The sequence below is a fragment of the Arvicola amphibius genome, chromosome 12, assembly GCF_903992535.2.
Source record: "Arvicola amphibius chromosome 12, mArvAmp1.2, whole genome shotgun sequence".
In the NCBI taxonomy this organism is placed as follows: domain Eukaryota; kingdom Metazoa; phylum Chordata; class Mammalia; order Rodentia; family Cricetidae; genus Arvicola; species Arvicola amphibius.
Window position 1 is genome coordinate 153,748,275 of NC_052058.2, and position 17,905 is coordinate 153,766,179.

General features: G+C 46.8%; 1 protein-coding gene across 2 annotated transcripts in view; it reads left to right on the plus strand.

Annotated features, from left to right (window-relative positions):
* Positions 1 to 13,492, plus strand: part of Efl1 (elongation factor like GTPase 1) — a 109,511-nt gene extending 96,019 nt beyond the window's left edge. For both annotated transcript variants that reach the window (XM_038313715.2, XM_038313717.2), the window contains 2 exons: positions 7,837 to 8,021; positions 13,149 to 13,492. In XM_038313715.2, coding sequence (XP_038169643.1) covers positions 7,837 to 8,021; positions 13,149 to 13,337 — 374 coding nt within the window. In that variant the 3' untranslated portion in view covers positions 13,338 to 13,492. The remainder of the gene's footprint in view (positions 1 to 7,836; positions 8,022 to 13,148) is intronic.
* The last annotated feature ends 4,413 nt before the right edge of the window (positions 13,493 to 17,905 follow it).

The window sequence follows — 17,905 nt, forward strand, 5'->3', positions numbered from 1 at the left end:
GAACTCAGAGATCCGCCTGCCTCTGCCTCCCGAGCGCTGGGATTAAAGGCGTGCGCCACCGCCGCCTGGCCTGTTTTCGTCTATTAAAAGGGGGGAAAGAAAGGAAAGTCAGTGTTTGTAGGTTGTGCAAATTCAAGTGAGAACACAAACACCAATCCTCGAAGTGTCCTGGACACAATACATGTCTTTTTCTCCAGGAATCTTGGAACTATCAGGGGTGAAGGGAGTATTATACAAGACGACAGTATTATCTTTCCTCTGGCCATACGGTCCTTTGAGTCAGTGCACAATTCATTACGTTCTGAGTAAGTTTGCTGATTAGTTTCCAAAAGAAGAATCTAAAAAATGTTTTCCCAAAAGAAATGTAGGCTTGTTTCACAGTAAAGCTCCTTGAGACAAGCTGAGTATCCATGAGAGCATTTCAGAACAGCCTGACTAATCAGGTTAGGGTGACTGAGTCACAGAGGCTTCTGAGCGGCAGTGCGCCCTGTGACGGCGGCCCCTAAGTGTGGGCTGCACAGTGTCCCTGCCCTCTTTCTGAGTGTGGCACACCCATCTGGCCCTCATACAGCCTGTCCCCTACTAGTCCACTCCTAGATGTCAGTCTGCCTCTCCCTCGAGAGTCTTCTGAAAGAGACAGAAGTGGGGCCGAAATCAAGAGATGGCGATTCCTTCAAATCCCGGAGAGCCCATCTGCATTCTTTTACTTTGGGCAGTCTGCATGCCACATCTATTTCTGACCTTCCGGCAGTGGGCAGCTCAGCCATTCCCATCAGACGGTGTCTCCTTTACTGAGCATGAAGTCAGTCTCCTGCTCGTTCTGGTGATTTTGTATATGAGACCATTGGTTTCCTAGTTTTCTACTCAGGAGAAGCTGCCCTGATCCTTCTGCTGTTTCTGTGGTGTTATGCCCCTCCCCCATTCCACTGCTCCTCTGAACACATTTAACTTGGTCAGCATCCTAAGTAAAGCAGCCGTGTCAGAATCTGTCACCCACGAGACCTGCCAGGAGACAAACACTGCTACCGCTCCCGTGGGTAAAGCATTCTCTCATGAAGTTTGAAAGCCACGTCTTCCCACTCTGTTTCTCCAGAATCAGGATCCGTGCTGTGGTGACTGACTAGACTGTACAAAAGTTAGGCAGTCTCATCATCTCTTTTACTTTTGTATCAATAATCTGAGTCCATATAATTAATTTTCTTGTTACATGTTGTATAATAAGCAATACAACTGTACAAAGGAGAGAAAAATGGCCAAAAAATTTAAACTCAACACATGGATTCCTTTTCCTTCTTTTTTCACGTCTAAATCAACTGTTTCAAGTGTTTTGATGAAGCTGCAGTCTGTTATGTCTGCGCTGTCCTGGTTGCCGGCTTACCAGATATCTGAGGAGAAGAAAGATCTTTGCTCATCTCTCTCTGAGAGAAGGCTCCTGCAGGCATAGAGAATGGTCTTTCTTGCTGTTCCCATGAGCTTCATGCCTGCCCTGCCCAGGTTGTAGACACATTCCTCATTGGGGAGCAGTGAGAAGGCCCCTCCGTGATGTGCTAGCCTTCTCTTTTGATAGGCTAGCTTATTGCGAACATGCTAGACATTGCTGCTGACATGCCTTTAGTCAGCGTCCTCCACCTACGGTGCGTGTACTCCTTCACAGACGGTAGGTGTGGCTCTCGCCTCTTCCTTTCAGGAGGACCTTTCCTAATAGATCCCTTTCCTTGGGATCTGTTGTCCTGTGCCTTGTTGATTTCTGTGCTTGTTTGTTGTTTTCTCTCTGCATGTTTGAAGTGGTCTTCCTGCAGTCCACAGTCTGTGTATGTCTTCACCTGTTTCCTCCCCAGATCACCGTCAGGTCTGCTTGGCATTCCAGGTGGCAGAGCACGTGCCGTTTGTCTTCCCACAAACGCTGTGTCACTAAGCTGCATTCCTGGCTTCTGTCCTTGGTTTTCCAAAAAGACAGGTTAACAGCATAGCATGGAAACCAGAGGCAGCTGAACTGTTACCAGGTTGAAATTCCCAGCAAACTTGTCTGGTCACCCAAAACCAATCAGGCTCTATGTCTTCCTGTGACTTCCTATGACTTCGCGGTACCACCTGTCTTCCTGTTCTGTTACCTTCACGTTGGCACACCTTACCTGGCTGCTGTGCACACCTATATGACTTCCCAGAGCCTGGTGCCTACCCAGACCCATTTATTTGTGCCCTTCTTTCTTTGGCGTGAAGTGTGGCTTTCCTTTGTCCAAGTGGCACTCAAGTCCCCTTGTGCCAGGCCTTCCATGTGCAGCTCTGTGTGTGGTTTTGTTGGAATAGACACTGGTCCCCAAGACCAGCACACTACCACCCCACCACCAGGAATCTTTCTGGATCTTTTACCTCTCCTGAATTGCTTTGAAGTCTAGGTCCTGTAGCATCTCCCCTGAGGCCTGTTTTCTCCTGGTGTTTGAGGCTGCTCTTTGGTATGGACAGCTGAGAGTTCAGGGACCATCAACAGAGTCAGCTGTTGGTGTGTTTTTTGTTTTGTTTTCTTTTCTTCCAAACTCCACAATTTCAATTGGAAAAGAAATGGAGAAACTTACTCTGTTTCTGAAGCCCTTTTACATCTTGCCAGGATATCTGGGAATCTTCCAAAATGAGTTCGACTTTGTTGACTGTTCATTTCAGTTCTCTAAGAATCAACACAAAGTGATTTTAGCTCCTTGTTTTTAATTTATTTATTTTTATTTTATGTACATTGCCTGCATGTGTTTTGTTTTTGTGTTTTATTTTATGTGTTTTGCCTTCATGTATATATCTGTGTGAAGGTGTCAGATCTTAGAGTTACAGCCAGTTGTGAGCTGCCATGTGGGTGCTGGGAATTGAACACAGGTCCTCTGGAAGAGCAGCCAGGCAGTGCTCTTAACTGCTGAAGCATGTCTCCAACCTTGGTTTCTTACTTCTTAATTCTTCCTGTACAGATTATTAAAGCCTATCAATTCTGTACATGGATAGAATTACATATGATCAAAACAGGAAACTAGGAAAATACTTATTTCCAGATTATTTTATCTTGGAAAAGATCCCAAGGAAATATCCTGATTAAATAGCCCTTTTCTAAAGGTATCTATGGCTCTATTGTTATTTTGTTTACCTGTGAAAATTCCCTCTAATTGGCATGTTGGGCCATCGTAAACGACGTTTGCTTTGTCACGTGACCAGTCAGTTGTTTGTCTTTGTCTTCCTTCAGACCTGCTGTTTTTGTCTGACAGTTCTAGAATCCAGTCACAGCTATGATTATTGGGCTAATTTGACACAGTATTGGATTGGCATCGTTAGAGTATATGCACTTGCACAAACTGGAAACACCCTGACTACCGTTGTGCTCGTAAAGTCCCTTTTTTCTCTCCATTTGAAGTTCTTTGTGTGTTTGACCAGCATCTCGTCATTTCCAGTCATGTTGAGCTGATTGTGTTAATCCTTAGGTCAAGCATGGTTCTTGCCTTGACAGAGGAGTTAAGGAGACAAAGTTTAATAATAAGTGAATAGAATAAAACCCAGTTGTTTAGTGGGATGGGAAACAGGGCGGGTCTTTCAAAAGGGATAGGATGTTGAAATGGGCCAGAAGGCTGCTACTGAGCTGGTACTCACTCCTGATTGGCTTTGGGAACTGTTCAGTGCGCGCTCTCTGAGCCCAGACACTGCCAGGTAGACCCCTTCATAGTGACACCGTGTTAACTGTGCCATTGAACTGGGGTCCTTAGCTGCCAGTTCCACGTCACCTCTGGATTTGATTGTGCCTTCTGCGTCTGTAGGTAGTTGACGGTGACAGTACAAACGTGAAGCTCTGCATGGAGAGTCCCTGAAGACTTTCCAGGGTTAGGTCAGCTTGCCATGACCACTTCCGCTAAGCCTGCAGCTGAATGTGTTTGCAGGAGCAAGCCGCCCACAAGCCCAGAGCGTCTGCGGCTTGCTTCAGCTCAACTTGACCGCATCCTTCTCGTTAGCACATTTGCTTGATTCCACATTCTGGTAGCTCGGGAACAGAAGAAAGCTTTTATGTGACCTTGTTTGTAAGACTTAAAAAATATCCACAGTGTCTGTATGTCTGTGTGTGTGTCTGAAAGTTGCACACGAGTGTTACCAACAGTTACAGAAATGGCAAAAGACAAAATCGTCCTTGGAAATCAGCCTTTTGTTTTCTGTCTGACTTGTTACTCATTTGGCTATTGTCTCCACTTTCCTTGGAGCATCGTGCATAGGTAAGACCTTATGGTACAACCAGTTAAGTATTTTTACCTTACGTTCTTTTTAAAGCATGCCTCTCTTTGGCCACTTACTCATAATTTTCGTTTTAACCTCTGCATAATATCTGTGAACTTGATGTGCTATAATTGACTGACCTGTCGTCCTCCATTTGGAAATTCGTCTTTGTTTATTGTAGGAGAAATAGGCTGTGAACAGCTACTTTCTTTTCTATATTTGCTTCCCATCTCCAGAGGTTCTAGATTAATCATAGTTGTCACATTAGAAGAACACGCATGTTACTCTGTAATGCTGTAAAGACAGTGCCATGGAGCTGGTAAAGGAGACTTTACTTTCAGTATCTGAGGCAGTACATGCTGTTCGCGAGTGTCCTGCATCTGAAAAGAGTGTGTACAGGGTTGAACTGAGGTGATGTATTCTAGGGGAAGGGGCTGTGACCCTGAGTGGGAGGCTGTGACCCTGAGTGGCTCATTTGGGCTGGGAAGGCACACAGCTTGCACTCGATCGCAGGAGCTGAAGTCCCATGAGCCACCAGGCCAGGTGCAGGCTGGAGCTCGGATATGCAGTGGAGCCGTGATGCCAGCCCTTCCAGCTGTTTTGTTGTTGCTGCTGCTTTGCTTCTCCTGTCTTGTTGTGGAGCTGTCTGCAGAGCATGGGCTGTGAATGCACATAAAAGAAGAAGGCTGACTGGTCTGCTGCCCCGTCCCAGGGAAGGGATAGCGAAACGTTTACACTTACCTTGATGACGTCCCCGTGACAGGTTAGAAGGCGTCTGAAGGCTTCTAAGCTTTGGGCACAGCTGTCACATGAGCCCAGTGACCAGGGAAATTTTTATTATAGTGTTTTCCTCTCTTTGGTGATCCATTACTATGCCTCAGTTTTGGGATGTAGTTCTAGTAGAATTGGAATTGAGTGGCTCAGAAGTACATGATTAATTACATTCAGTTTCAATTACAAGTATTGATCCAAACTGTTGTCTCAGCCCCTGGAGGGGAGGAATTGCCAGCCTGGGCAGCAGCAGTCAACAGTTTATCACTAGCCCTTATCACGGCTCATTTGCCCCAGTTTCCCTACCCTTTCTTACACCTAATGCTAACTTATACTTTCATAGACCACCTTAGTTTTTCTGAGAACATGGGGCAGGAAGATAGCCCAGTGGATAGATAAGAGCTTGACCCACAAGCCCTAGGATCTGAATACCAGTCCCTGGAACAAATGCAAGAGCCAGATGAGTATTGTGAGCATCTGTAATCCCAGCACTCCTGTGAGGGAGTGGAGGTGGAGACACTGGAACCCCCAAAATCTCATGGGCCAGTTAGCCTGGTGTACACAGCAGAAGAACAAGAAAGAGACCCTGTCTTTAACAAGGCAGAAGGGGGAGGACCTACTCTGGAAAGTTGTCCCCTGACCACCATGTGAATGCTGTGGCACATGCACACAGCATGATGGGCACACACACTCAGACACGCACACTCAAATATGCACTAATAACAAATAGAATATTTGTCTTAGAATAAGATGAAGATGACTAGTTCATGAGTAAGGGTAAGGGGTTTGTGGGGGGGGGGCTATGTAGCAGAGAGAGAAACTGTAGCAGAATGGAGATTATTTCTGATTTTTTTTCAGCATTTATAGACTGTTCTTGAAATACTACATTGTGAGAGACAGGTAAATAAGCCGTATTGGCTCAGGTAGGGAGGCGACTGGGATACAACAGGAAATTCAGACTGTCATGGGGCACTAGACAGGTGACTGAAAGGCTGGCTTATAATAGAAGAGGGACCACAGGCGTCCCCCATGGTCAATCTAGGACGGCAGGTAAGAACGTCAGGGGGACCTTCAGATTTTAGGCTCAAGGCTTGTCTAGCTGTCAAAGATAGAAGGGGCTGCCCAGGAGCAAGCAGGGTTTAGGAAATACATGCCGAGTTTACCTGACTCATCAGGTGAAGTTTGCTGACCCTCAAGTGCCCTCCATCTCACTGTCCCATTCATTGTTCTGTGGCTGACATTCCCAGTACTAACAGCAGAGCAGGGGTTGTCCCTAGAGATTGGTTTGCCTCTCACACTTGGGCTTACGTTTAGAAGGAAGTTGGCTCCACAGTGATGTGCAGTGGGTGTTGCAAAGCTGGGGTGGGGGCAGGGGAGAGGCCTAGCGTAGGTAGGTTGAGTCTTAGAAACCTCCTTGAGATAAGCTCACTACACCAACGACATGGGAATTGCTTCTCTAGGCGTATGAGGCCTCACAGAGTGCTCACAGGGAAGTTGCACCTGCAGGAATTACAGAAATAACCAGTGGTAGCTCAGGAGCCAGGTGTGGAAGGAGGGCTTGGCAGAGGCACACCCATCAGAGGGCCCAGTAGCACGGAGAGGTCATGAGAGCGAGGTTCAGAAGCACGCTGGTTAGCGCGAACATTAGCACCCAACTCCAGGAAGCAGTTTAGTAGAGCCCAGTGCATTTGAGTTGGAAGCTCTGGCTTTAGAAATGTGGAGGAATAGCGGGAGTAGGCGGAGTGAGCAGCCGAGTGGAGAGATAGTGCCTTCCGCAGCCAATAGAAGGGTTGCTGTCTGGGTCCTCAAGGCCGTTTGTCTCCATTGCCCCTTCCTGATCACCTGCATCCAAGGGTGTCTGCAGGGGCGGGTGTGAGGTAGTGAGGCTCTGAGCCCTTGGCTCCTGGGTTAAACAGATGGGTAAATAGACAACACCCCCTTGTACTGACAGAAGGTCAGACCTCGGTGTGGAGTCTGGGTAGGCTTTCACTCTGCCTACTACAGCTGCACACCCACACACGCGTGGATCACCCTCCCATGAAAAGACCTTTTCAGCTGCAGGGGAAAGGTGAGCATGCCTGCTAGCTTCATTTGTCTCTGTTTCTCCCAGTCTGTTCTGTTTGCTAGTGGAAAGAATGCCCTGAGCACCCATAGACATCAGTACAGGATGCCCTTCCCAGGGGCAGGTGTGTCCCTCCTGAGTGTAAGGCCGAATCTCACCTCAAGGCAAATTGTAACTGTCAGGCAGAGAAGTTGCTAAGACTCTTGGTATGTGACACTAGAGACTGTCACCAGATAGTAAAGATTCCAAGCACAATCCATCTCGGGAATAAAATACCCATGCTCAATGCCACTTCAATATTATTGAGTAGATGTTTACATAGATGTGGCTTTGATTGGTGTAAAACTGCCATTGCTAGTCGCTTGGTTGCTGACTCAAATGGTCTCTTGCCACCGTTTTGGTCATCATATTAAGAATATTCATAATTACTGATGTATTTTAATGTTTGTAAGATTCCAGTAACATTCTTCTCATTGGATTTCATACCCAGCAATAACTCTGCTTGTAATTCCAGAGGTGGTTCTTAGGTGTCATTGTGGGAATTGTCACAGGGGTGGCAGGGGATTGTTGGGACTCTTGTTGTCTTTTATATGTAATTTTTTTTTCTAGTGTTGCCCTTTTAATTAGCACTTAAGTATTCATGGTTTTGTCAATCGGGATTGTGAGAACAGAACGTTCTAATCCACTACTGTATCCTTCCTGGGTGTGTGAATCACTGTGGCTTTGGGTCCAGCACGATCAGCCGACGAGCCTGTGTTTCGGTTTTGCAGGCCGAGTCTACGCCGTGCTGTCGAAGCGAGAGGGTCGAGTGCTGCAGGAGGAAATGAAGGAAGGGACGGACATGTTCATCATCAAGGCCGTGCTGCCTGTGGCCGAAAGCTTCGGCTTTGCCGATGAAATCAGGAAGAGGACCAGTGGGCTGGCTAGCCCGCAGCTGGTGTTCAGCCACTGGGAGGTGAGAGGCGGTCCCTGGGGTGGCGGCCCAGGCACGGGCAGGTGAAAGCTGGCTGACAGCACCAGCCTCATTCTTTCTGTAATGTGAAGTTGAAGAGACAGAACAGTGAGTCCATTTCCTTCCTGCTGCAGATGTGTAGAAGGCTAAAGAAAAATGACAACTTTTTTGAAAGTGAATCCCGAAGGACTCTTCCCTAGAGAGTAGGAAGATGGGGAGAGATTCTTCCAGCATTTGGAGTCGGGGTGGGGGGGGTGGGGCGCTCTTTGGGGAGCATCTGCAGTTTGTCTCTAGTCCTCTGTCATTCTGGGGACTGGGATTCTGTGGCTTGATGGGAGGAGTGGTGTAGCTCATCACAGTCCTTCCCTACCCACAGATGTGGGGTCAAGTGAGCAGCAAATCCGTCTGTAATCACTGTGGGTAAGAGTGGGTTGTGGGGTTGTGAATGCAGAGTGTGTGGGAGGGGTCAGGTAAGTCTTCCTGAAGGAGTCCTTAAAGGAAATTAGCAATTAACCAGCGGAGAAAACATAGGCCAGCTAAGAAAAACTAAAAGAAAAAAAATATAAAGTCATGCTGGGCAGTGGGGTGCACATCTTTAACTCCAGCACTCTTGCAGCAGAGACAGGCAGATCTCTGTGAGTTCGAGACCAGCCTGGTCTGCACAGCTAGTTCTGGGATGGTCAGGGCTACACAGAGAAACCCTGTCTTGAAAAGAAAAAAAATAAAATATAAATAAAGTCACAAACAGAAATCTTTTAAATGAAAGCTGAAGAAAGGTTGTTTTTAAAAAGCAGTATTCTCATGTCTGGAGGAGACCCAGTAGCCCCAGTTCACTTCTTCCATGGCGGTTTGTAACTTGGGAGGAAGCGATACTACTGTCAGCTAGGCTCACTTGTGGATATTGATTCTGCCACTTATTTGGACAAAGCGCCAAGATGTCACTTCTAAGATAATTCATGTCGAAACCTCCGCTCAAGCTCCATGTTGCAGGCCTCACTGCTGGGAAGAGGATTTCCTTTTTACCATCCTCTCTCTCACTTTCTCTGGCCTGATGACTTTAAGGGTCTCTAGGACCTTTGAACAGAGAGCTTAAATCTAGACTCTTGATGAAGACTAAAAATAATTGAGTAAAACCTCCCTTTTTACGTGAGATTTATAGTCATGTAAGCCAGCAAAGTAAAGACACTGAGATGTCCTCAGTGATGTCCCTGGAGAAGCTGGCTTTGGACAGGGCACATGTGATTTTAATCCAGCGGTCCCTGTCACCTGGATTGGTGTGGATGCAGTTTCCAGTCCAAAGCCCTGGGCTGTCTGCTTTCCCCTAGAAAACATAAGATCCTGAACACTAGATAGGAACAAGCTGGATGTTCTGACTTAGCTGCGTTCTTTAGTTAGTACAGACTGTGTTTTAACAGTGACTTTCCTGTGACATTTCTCTTGGATTTTTGCATTTTTGAATACTAAATGACATTTTGGTGGTTTCCTTCATTGCCTTTTTATCAGATAACCTTCATCTCTGTATCTCATTGTGGAGAAAACAACCCTAAAATATTTAAGTCACTGTTAACTCTCAGCTTCTAGATAGTCATTTCCCATTTACCCAAAATCTAACTTTTTCAGTTTGGGTTTTGACACTCAGTTTTTACATAAAACACAAAGCAATAAGAGAGAAGTCGATTTAAAGTGTCAGTGCCTGGAGCTCGGGAACCCTCTGCAGTGTTCCTGGGGTCCTGCTGGCCAGGCAGTGAAGACGGGGCAGCGCAGCTAAGCGTTATTTATAATGGAGTGAGGTGGTTCTGCTTCTGCGTAGTGACCTTGAGAGGTGCACACTGGCCTCATTGGTGCTGCCCTTGCTAAACAGCTTTCAGAACTCAGGCCTCTGACATCACAGGCGACAGTCGTCAACCTCACGAGGGTGGCCTTGGCCCACACTGGCACAGAAAACTGGGTTATATTGTCTCTGATCTGAGCACAGCATGTTAGGCACATAGTGCCTGGGACTGTCTATAAACAGAGCTTGGAAGTAAGCGTTTGGAGCCGTTACACTGACTTCGCCATCAGATGAGTGATACATCATGTGTTCTATTTTTGTTTTGAAAGCTTGTGGAAGGAGGGAGACACAAAGTAAGTTTCTCAGGTTGGCTTTGAACTCGTTATGTAGCTGTAGCTAGTCTTGAATCCCTGATCCTCCTGCCACTACGCCTCTGCTCTGTTAATAAAGTTACTGTTTACACCACCAAGCCTGCCCCACCCCACTCCCAAAATATTATACTGAGTCTTTCTTTGAAAGTGATTTTTTGGAACCTCTAAATTGTTATGACTGGGTCTGGGCAGAAGGCTCCCAGGGTAAAAAAGCTTGCTGAGCAAACATGAGAACTTGAACTCAAACCTCCAGCTCCAGTGTGAAAAAGCACTTGTGCCTGTAAATGTCTGTAATCCCAGGACTGGGAGGAGAAGACAGGCAAAGTCTGGCTCGTGGCCATCCAGCCTAGCGAAGACACCAGGCATCTTCCTCTGGCTTCTGTGTACACATTTGTACCCATGCCTCTGCACATTCAAATGCATGCAGCACATGTGCACAAGCATGCACATACACACACACGCACACACACGCGCGCACATGCACACGCACAGAAAGTTTTTCTTCTTTTTCTAATTGGCAGGTGTGTCATGGAGATGAAGGGAAAAGACTACCCTAACAGAGGGACATCCCAAAATACAGTGACCACGCAGACAGAGGGTATTTCTCCCTCCTGTCTGAGAAGCCAGTGCAGAACTGGCATATGGCTCAGAGTGACACCCAGGCTTATCCTGACTTTCCTTGATGGTCACACCTGCGTCCCAGCCAGTAGGGCTGGGGCTGAGGAAGGGACCCATTCCTCCCCCTATAATACACATTGGAATTTGCTCATTTTACTTTATCTATGTCCCATCACCCAGAACCAATCATATAACCATTTCTAACGAAGCTGGGAAATGTCTTTGACTAGGTCAGGAGTCCACAAAATGCTGCCCATAGTCTGTTGGAGTAAATACAATTGTATTAGAGTATAGCTTAACCAGTTCACCCGGGTATAGCTGCTTTCAAAAAGAGTTAAATAATTAAGATAAAATTTTTTGAGGTGTGTCTAGCTCTTACAAAAGTATCTCTGCACCCTCCAAAGCCCATGTGGCCATGTTCCCTATCAGTCACTATAGAAAGAGGATGGACACCATATAAGAACAAGGTTTACCAGTAGGTGAGATTCCTTACACAGCAGCCATGGTGAATCTCACTATCTTTGTGTCTCAGAGTGTTTCCCTTTTTTGAGTGTGAATTAAACTTAGGCTCTTAGTAATATTTGAGAGCCCTAGTGTCTGGCTCAGCTGCAGACAGTTATTAAAAACAAGGCTCCTAATAAGTAATTTTAGAGAAAAATTTTGTCAGGGAAACTTCTATACTGGTTGTAATCCCTTCCTTCTGTTCTTATCTTACCACCTGCCATGGTCCTGCTTCCCAACGCTTCAAATCTCTGCAAGTCTTTAAAACTGCATCGTAATTAAATGTCACTGATCTAGTATACCCCCCCACACACACATACACACACGCACACACACACACACACACACATACACACACATTTCGGTTTAAAATAACATGGTTGTTGAGATCTGCCTTCTCACTCCAAGGATTTTTTACATTTTTGTTCTGGCATACCATATAATTTACAATCAAGAGCTTTTGAGAGAAAGTGCTTCAGAAAATGGAGAAAATAAATTGCAGGCATTTTCCACGAGGAAGCCTTTGAAGTCAGCAGTCTCATAATTTCTTTCTAAGTTTTAGCCTTCCGCGAAAGGGGAAGAAAAGGAGCTAATAGCAGACACCAGGGAAAGTGCTCTCGGCATGTACAGCGCTGTTACACATGCGTGTCAGCCTGACCCCGAGATCCACCGCTTGATCCCTAAGTTACCCCTGGCGAGGCTGCTGAAGAAGGCAGGACCAAAAGAGCTCCCCCGAGGTTATTTTGGGTGTGGTGATTCTCACCTGCTGAACCCAAATGAAATGGAGCCCCTAAAGCTTTCCCTCTAGGAGTGTGTGTACACATGTATGTGTATACATGCATATCTTAATGAATGTGTGTCATGTGTGTATGTGTGTGTGTTTGTGCACACTTAGGTGTCTGTATCTGTATCGTGACTGGGCAACAACACTCACTTGGGTCCTTCCTGTTAGTTAGAAGGTGATGTACATCTCTGACTGTTGAGGTGGAAAAATTGATCTGAGGATTGAGCTCTGGGCAGTCATGTTCTTTGTGAACCAGTGGGGGAGAAGCGCCCTTCCCCTCAGTCTGATGGCAGTCTCTGCTCTGTGGTCTAGAGAGCTCTTTCTGTAGTCCCAAACTGGACTGGACTGTTCTTACTCCATCTCTCCTAGGTTTGAGTTCTGTTGAGCTCGGTGCTGGTAGCATCAGGATGTCCACACAGGTGCGAGAGTGATGGATGTGAGAGACCCAGAGCAGGTCAGACCTCAGCACACACCATGGGAGCGTTGCAGCCAGGCCCTAAGGAGGTCCCCAGGGGAAGACATCCGTACATACAGACTGCAGCCCCAGGAGCCTCTAGGGAACAAACAGCCAACCTCAGGTGGAGCTTCCAGCTAAAAGGAACCCATTACACATAAAGTCCTGGGCTCAGTCCTCAATGCCACATAAACCAGACGCGATGACAGGGCTTAGGAGGATCCGAGGTCACCTTCAGCTTCTTAGTGATTTCTGATCCATCATGGGTTATATGACGGACTCCAGAAACATAAAGCAAGACCATGTTCACATAAATTGGTCGTTAGGGAAAGGCACAATTAATAGACATACTTGGATACATCCTAGTCAGGATAATGCTCCCATTTTCATTAAAGATGAAGCCGCTTTTGTCTTGCTTGTCTTGTGAAATGGCTCTGTAAGAAGAATAACAGATGTTATAAGTTTATTGAATCTGCCCCATTCTGTCACAGCCCCCGTGATTCTTCATATTTTTATGTGTCCCTTCCTAGGAAGATGAAATGCCCTTTGCTGAAGTTGTTTCCTTAGCCAGATACTGACAGAATTTAACATCTGCCTCACCTGGCCTATCCTGTCTCCTTCTCTCTATAAGGTCATTCCCAGTGACCCCTTCTGGGTGCCAACCACTGAGGAGGAGTACCTGCACTTTGGGGAGAAGGCGGATTCTGAGAACCAGGCCCGGAAGTACATGAACGCAGTGCGGAAGCGGAAGGGTCTCTATGTGGAAGAAAAGATTGTAGAACATGCAGAAAAGCAGAGAACGCTCAGCAAGAACAAGTAGCTAAAAAGAAGTAGCTATGGCTGGTGGTGGGGCCTTTTCTTTTTAATGAACTAACAGGTATTATCAAGGGTATAATTTAGGAAAATCTCATTTTGATAAATTATCTATGTGGGTTCACTTTCAATAATAAACCTGGTCTATATATTTTAAAGGCATCAGAGAACTACTTTCAAAAGTGTTTCTTTAATTTAGTTGATGCTGGTTCAGGGTTAGAGGTGATTGCATTGTGGAGAGTTGTTACCACCACCCTCAGCCGTGAGAGGTGTGCTGAGGGCAGGGTGGCCCTGGGTGCTAGCACTGTTTGTTGGGCAGACCCCATGGGTGGGGAGGGGGGAGGGCTGCACCCAGCGCCCTGAACACTACTCAGCTCACATTGGCCAGGCTTCCGTCATGTGCCGTGATCCGAGGATGTCCTCCCATGGACTTCACCTGAGCTCCTGAGTTTGTTCTCAGTCACCTCACCTGAGAGACCACTTCCTCAGAGAGCAGCTGCCTTTCAAAAGCTCCAGTCAGCTGCATGCTAGCTAGCAAAAGCCCAGCCCCGCTCCAGCCTGCGCTTCACGCTCCTTAACAGAGTGTGTCACTCCCTCCTGAATTAGTACTTCTGAGCTTTGTGCCCTGACCTTTCTGTTAAAAAAGGAAAAGGATGTCTATAATTGCTGTTCCTTCTTAAACACATCAAAGGGCTATAAGCTAATGTGCATGAGGTCACTGCCATTATTTTAAATTTTTTTTCTGTAGTCTCAGTTGCCTTATTTAGGATGGTCCCCACTTAAGGAACAAATGCAGTCTGGTCAAAAATCAATTCTGTTATTTCTGATATTACATAATAATTTTATAGCAACATGAAGGATTTCTTATCATAAAATTAGCACGTCTAACTTCATTATTGAAATATCCTTAATGGTATTCTTAATAACCTGTGTCACTTTTAATAATGGCTGTGAACATTCTATCTTTAATCTTCGGAGCCTTGGCACAGAGCTGGTCATGTCTAATTGACCCAGACTTTAGAGCAAGTATTTGGAGATAGCTCACTGTCTGTTTAACTTTAATAGATAATGGTATCTGAATTAACATAGAACAGTATCACATGCTGGTGTGTTTAAACATGCTGATGATAAGAAGAGCTAGCTCACTGACTGACAGCATTCGTAGATAGCATCATTTGGTAGTGCTTTGGCGTGTTTTCTCACCTTCACTTGATCTCTGTATGAGAGAGGGACTAACCCAGAGCAATTTGGGGCTCTCTCTGCAGTTCCATTGAGCACAGGAGCGGGACTGTCGTCAGGATGATAAAAGGCCGCTTTCCTTCTCCATACCTAGGGGACACACTGATGGGCAACATAGTGCCACAGAGAGACCTGATCGGGCGTAGGGTTGAGCTGCCACCTAACCTCCCCAGCTGTAGTAACTTGTGTAGGGCCTCCACTTGTGACTGCAGAACAAGACCTTCTGTGTGTCCCAGGCTATCCCAAGATTCTAGCCTCCACCTGTTAAATTTACTAGAAGCAAAGCAAGAAGCTTGCTTGCATTCGGTAGTTCTGTTAGCATGCGTGCATGTGGTAGTTCTGTTAGCATGCGGGCATGTGGTAGTTCTGTTAGCATGAGTGCATGTGGTAGTTCTGTTAGCATGTGTGCATGTGGTAGTTCTCTTAGCATGCATGTAGTAGTTCTGTTAGCAGGCATGTGGTTTTTCTGTTAGCATGCGTGCATGTGGTAGTTCTGTTAGCATTCGTGCATGTGGTAGTTCTGTTAGCATGCGTGCATGTGGTAGTTCTGTTAGCATGCGTGCATGTGGTCGTTCTCTTAGCATGCGTGCATGTGGTCGTTCTCTTAGCATGCGTGCATGTGGTAGTTCTGTTAGCATGCGTGCATGTGGTAGTTCTCTTAGCATGCGTGCATGTGGTAGTTCTCTTAGCATGCGTGCATGTGGTAGTTCTCTTAGCATGCGTGCATGTGGTAGTTCTCTTAGCATGCGTGCATGTGGTAGTTCTCTTAGCATGCGTGCATGTGGTAGTTCTGTTAGCATGCATGCATGTGGTAGTTCTGTTAGCATGCGTGCATGTGGTAGTTCTCTTAGCATGTGTGCATGTGGTAGTTCTCTTAGCATGCGTGCATGTGGTAGTTCTCTTAGCATGCGTGCATGTGGTAGTTCTCTTAGCATGCGTGCATGTGGTAGTTCTCTTAGCATGCGTGCATGTGGTAGTTCTCTTAGCATGCGTGCATGTGGTAGTTCTCTTAGCATGTGTGCATGTGGTAGTTCTCTTAGCATGCGTGCATGTGGTAGTTCTCTTAGCATGCGTGCATGTGGTAGTTCTCTTAGCATGTGTGCATGTGGTAGTTCTCTTAGCACCATTTTCTCAGCATCATGTCTGAAGAGGCCTGAGCGGCAGCAAGGAAAGCTACCTGGAGCAGTCCCAACACCAGGTCTGCTCTCACCTGCCTGCCATGGCTACCCCAGAACCTGCCTCCCCTTTCAAATTGCAAGAGGACCTTTGAGACAGTTCCAGCGAGGAGGCATGGGTCACACGGCAGACATAGGGCCAAACTCGCTGCATTTTCTCTGCCAGTCATGATCACAAGGAGCAAGGCAGGAAGGTTAGGAGGGACCGGGCTCTAGTACTCCACTGGGGAAGGATTAGTGAGTAGCACACAGCCCCAGCTCTGCTCTTCTCAGGAGACTAGATGGCTTCTGCAGAGCAGAGGGTTGTGCCTTATTCTGGGACCCTGACGGGGCGGGGGGGGGGGGGGGGGGGGGGGGGGAGGGGTTGGCACTGAAGAGGAAAGGGCTGGGAAGGTAGCTTTTACGATCCTTTCATATGTTGGCACATATAATCAGTTGTCCCTCATAGCTATTAAAATAGGGATAGAAAGCATTGGGACCTGATGAGGAGCCAAGGAAGCGCTCAGCCAACCCCTCCATGACAGCTGTGAACACTCTGCCACCATGTGCCTCTCCTTTGCCAGAGCAGGAAGGCCTTGAAGAATGCAGTCCACACCAAGATAATAAGCTGAAGCTACGGTGGCCCAGCAGGGATAGGCACAACAGGACTCTGGTCTGGTCATTGATCGCATACAAGTACCCCGGGGATGGGGAGGGACTGGACCCTCCTAGGAACGTGGCGTGGTGGTGACCCTTAAGGCACAGCAGCGGGGCTGATGCCCCCTGGCCTGTTTGAACACTTGGAGAGGACAGACACATCACAGATGGCTGTGGAGTCCTGGTCTGGGAGGGCTAGCCTTTGACTCTCCTCTCCTCATCTCATAGGCTAGGGCAGATTCTCCTTAAAGGATTCCTTCAAACACCGAAGCACCCTGACCAGTCCCAACACCTGAGGTCATCTTGTACAATAAATGCCCAGCGGTTCCCCCTGATCCCTGCCCCCCCTTATCTCTTCCCCAGCATCTGTAGCCTGTGCAGCTAAGAGGTGGCACGGTGGGTAAAAACATGTGCTCTGCAAGATTGAGGACCTGAGTTTGAATCCCCAGCAACCACATAAGGAAGGGAGAAAAAAAAGCTGGGAATGGCTAGCCAGGCCTACACCCCCAGCATGGGGGAAAGATAAGACAAGTCAATCCAGAGAGCTCACTGGCTAGCTAGTCTAGCCAAATGGATGACATCCAGTTTAGTGAGGGCCCCTGCCTCGAAAGGCAGAGATCAGTAGATGAAGATACACGACATATTGCAGGGCATGGTCCTCAAAGCAGTTGCCCTGGGCCAGCAGCATTGGTGTCTCCTGAAAGCTGGTCAGGAAGGCAGCAGATCTTCAGCCCTTCTTGGAATTCCCAAATGAAATAGAGCCAGCCCGGCCAGCTGTGGAAGAAGTGGCCCTGGGGATGCTGACACCCAGGTTGGAGAGACATTGTACTGAAGACTTCAATTCATGTGTGTTTACAACTATATGCATTACACATTTTGAACTTGTTGTTTACCTCGGGGTTTGCAGAGGAAAGTGCACACGCCTCATCCTGCAGTCATCTTGACAGTGATCTAGTGAGACTCGATTTGGGTGTTTTTCTCCTTTACACTTGATTCAAAAATTCTTAAGCCTTCCAGAAATGTGCTGTTGTTCCAGGATTGGGATTCTCAAATGAAAGGTGAAAAGACAAAAGTAACAATGATAAAAAAATAATAATAATAATTTGAAAAGGAGCGCTCATAGAAATTTCTGGATAAAGTGTAGGTAGATGGATAAAGAGTTCACCTGCCTTTCAAGCCCAGTAGAAGCAAAGGGAAGAACGGAGTGTCCACGGCTCACTCACAGATCTGGGCCACTTAGAAATGTAGTTTTAAAAAAAAAAAGACAGGATCAAACTGGAAAGGTTGTTTGAACGTCAGATTTAGATGCTTCCTTTTTTATTTGCCCTAATTCAAAAAGGAAATGACCTTCTGAAGTGTCTGGTTGTGTTCCCCCCGCCCCCGTTCCCCCAGCTCTTCTTCCCTCCCCACACCCCACTTTCTCTCTTCACCCAGAAAGCATTCAGACTTTCTGTTATGTGTATCCCATGAGGTCATTGGGAATGCGCGCATTTCATGAGCTGCCCTTACCCAAGATGGCGGTTCT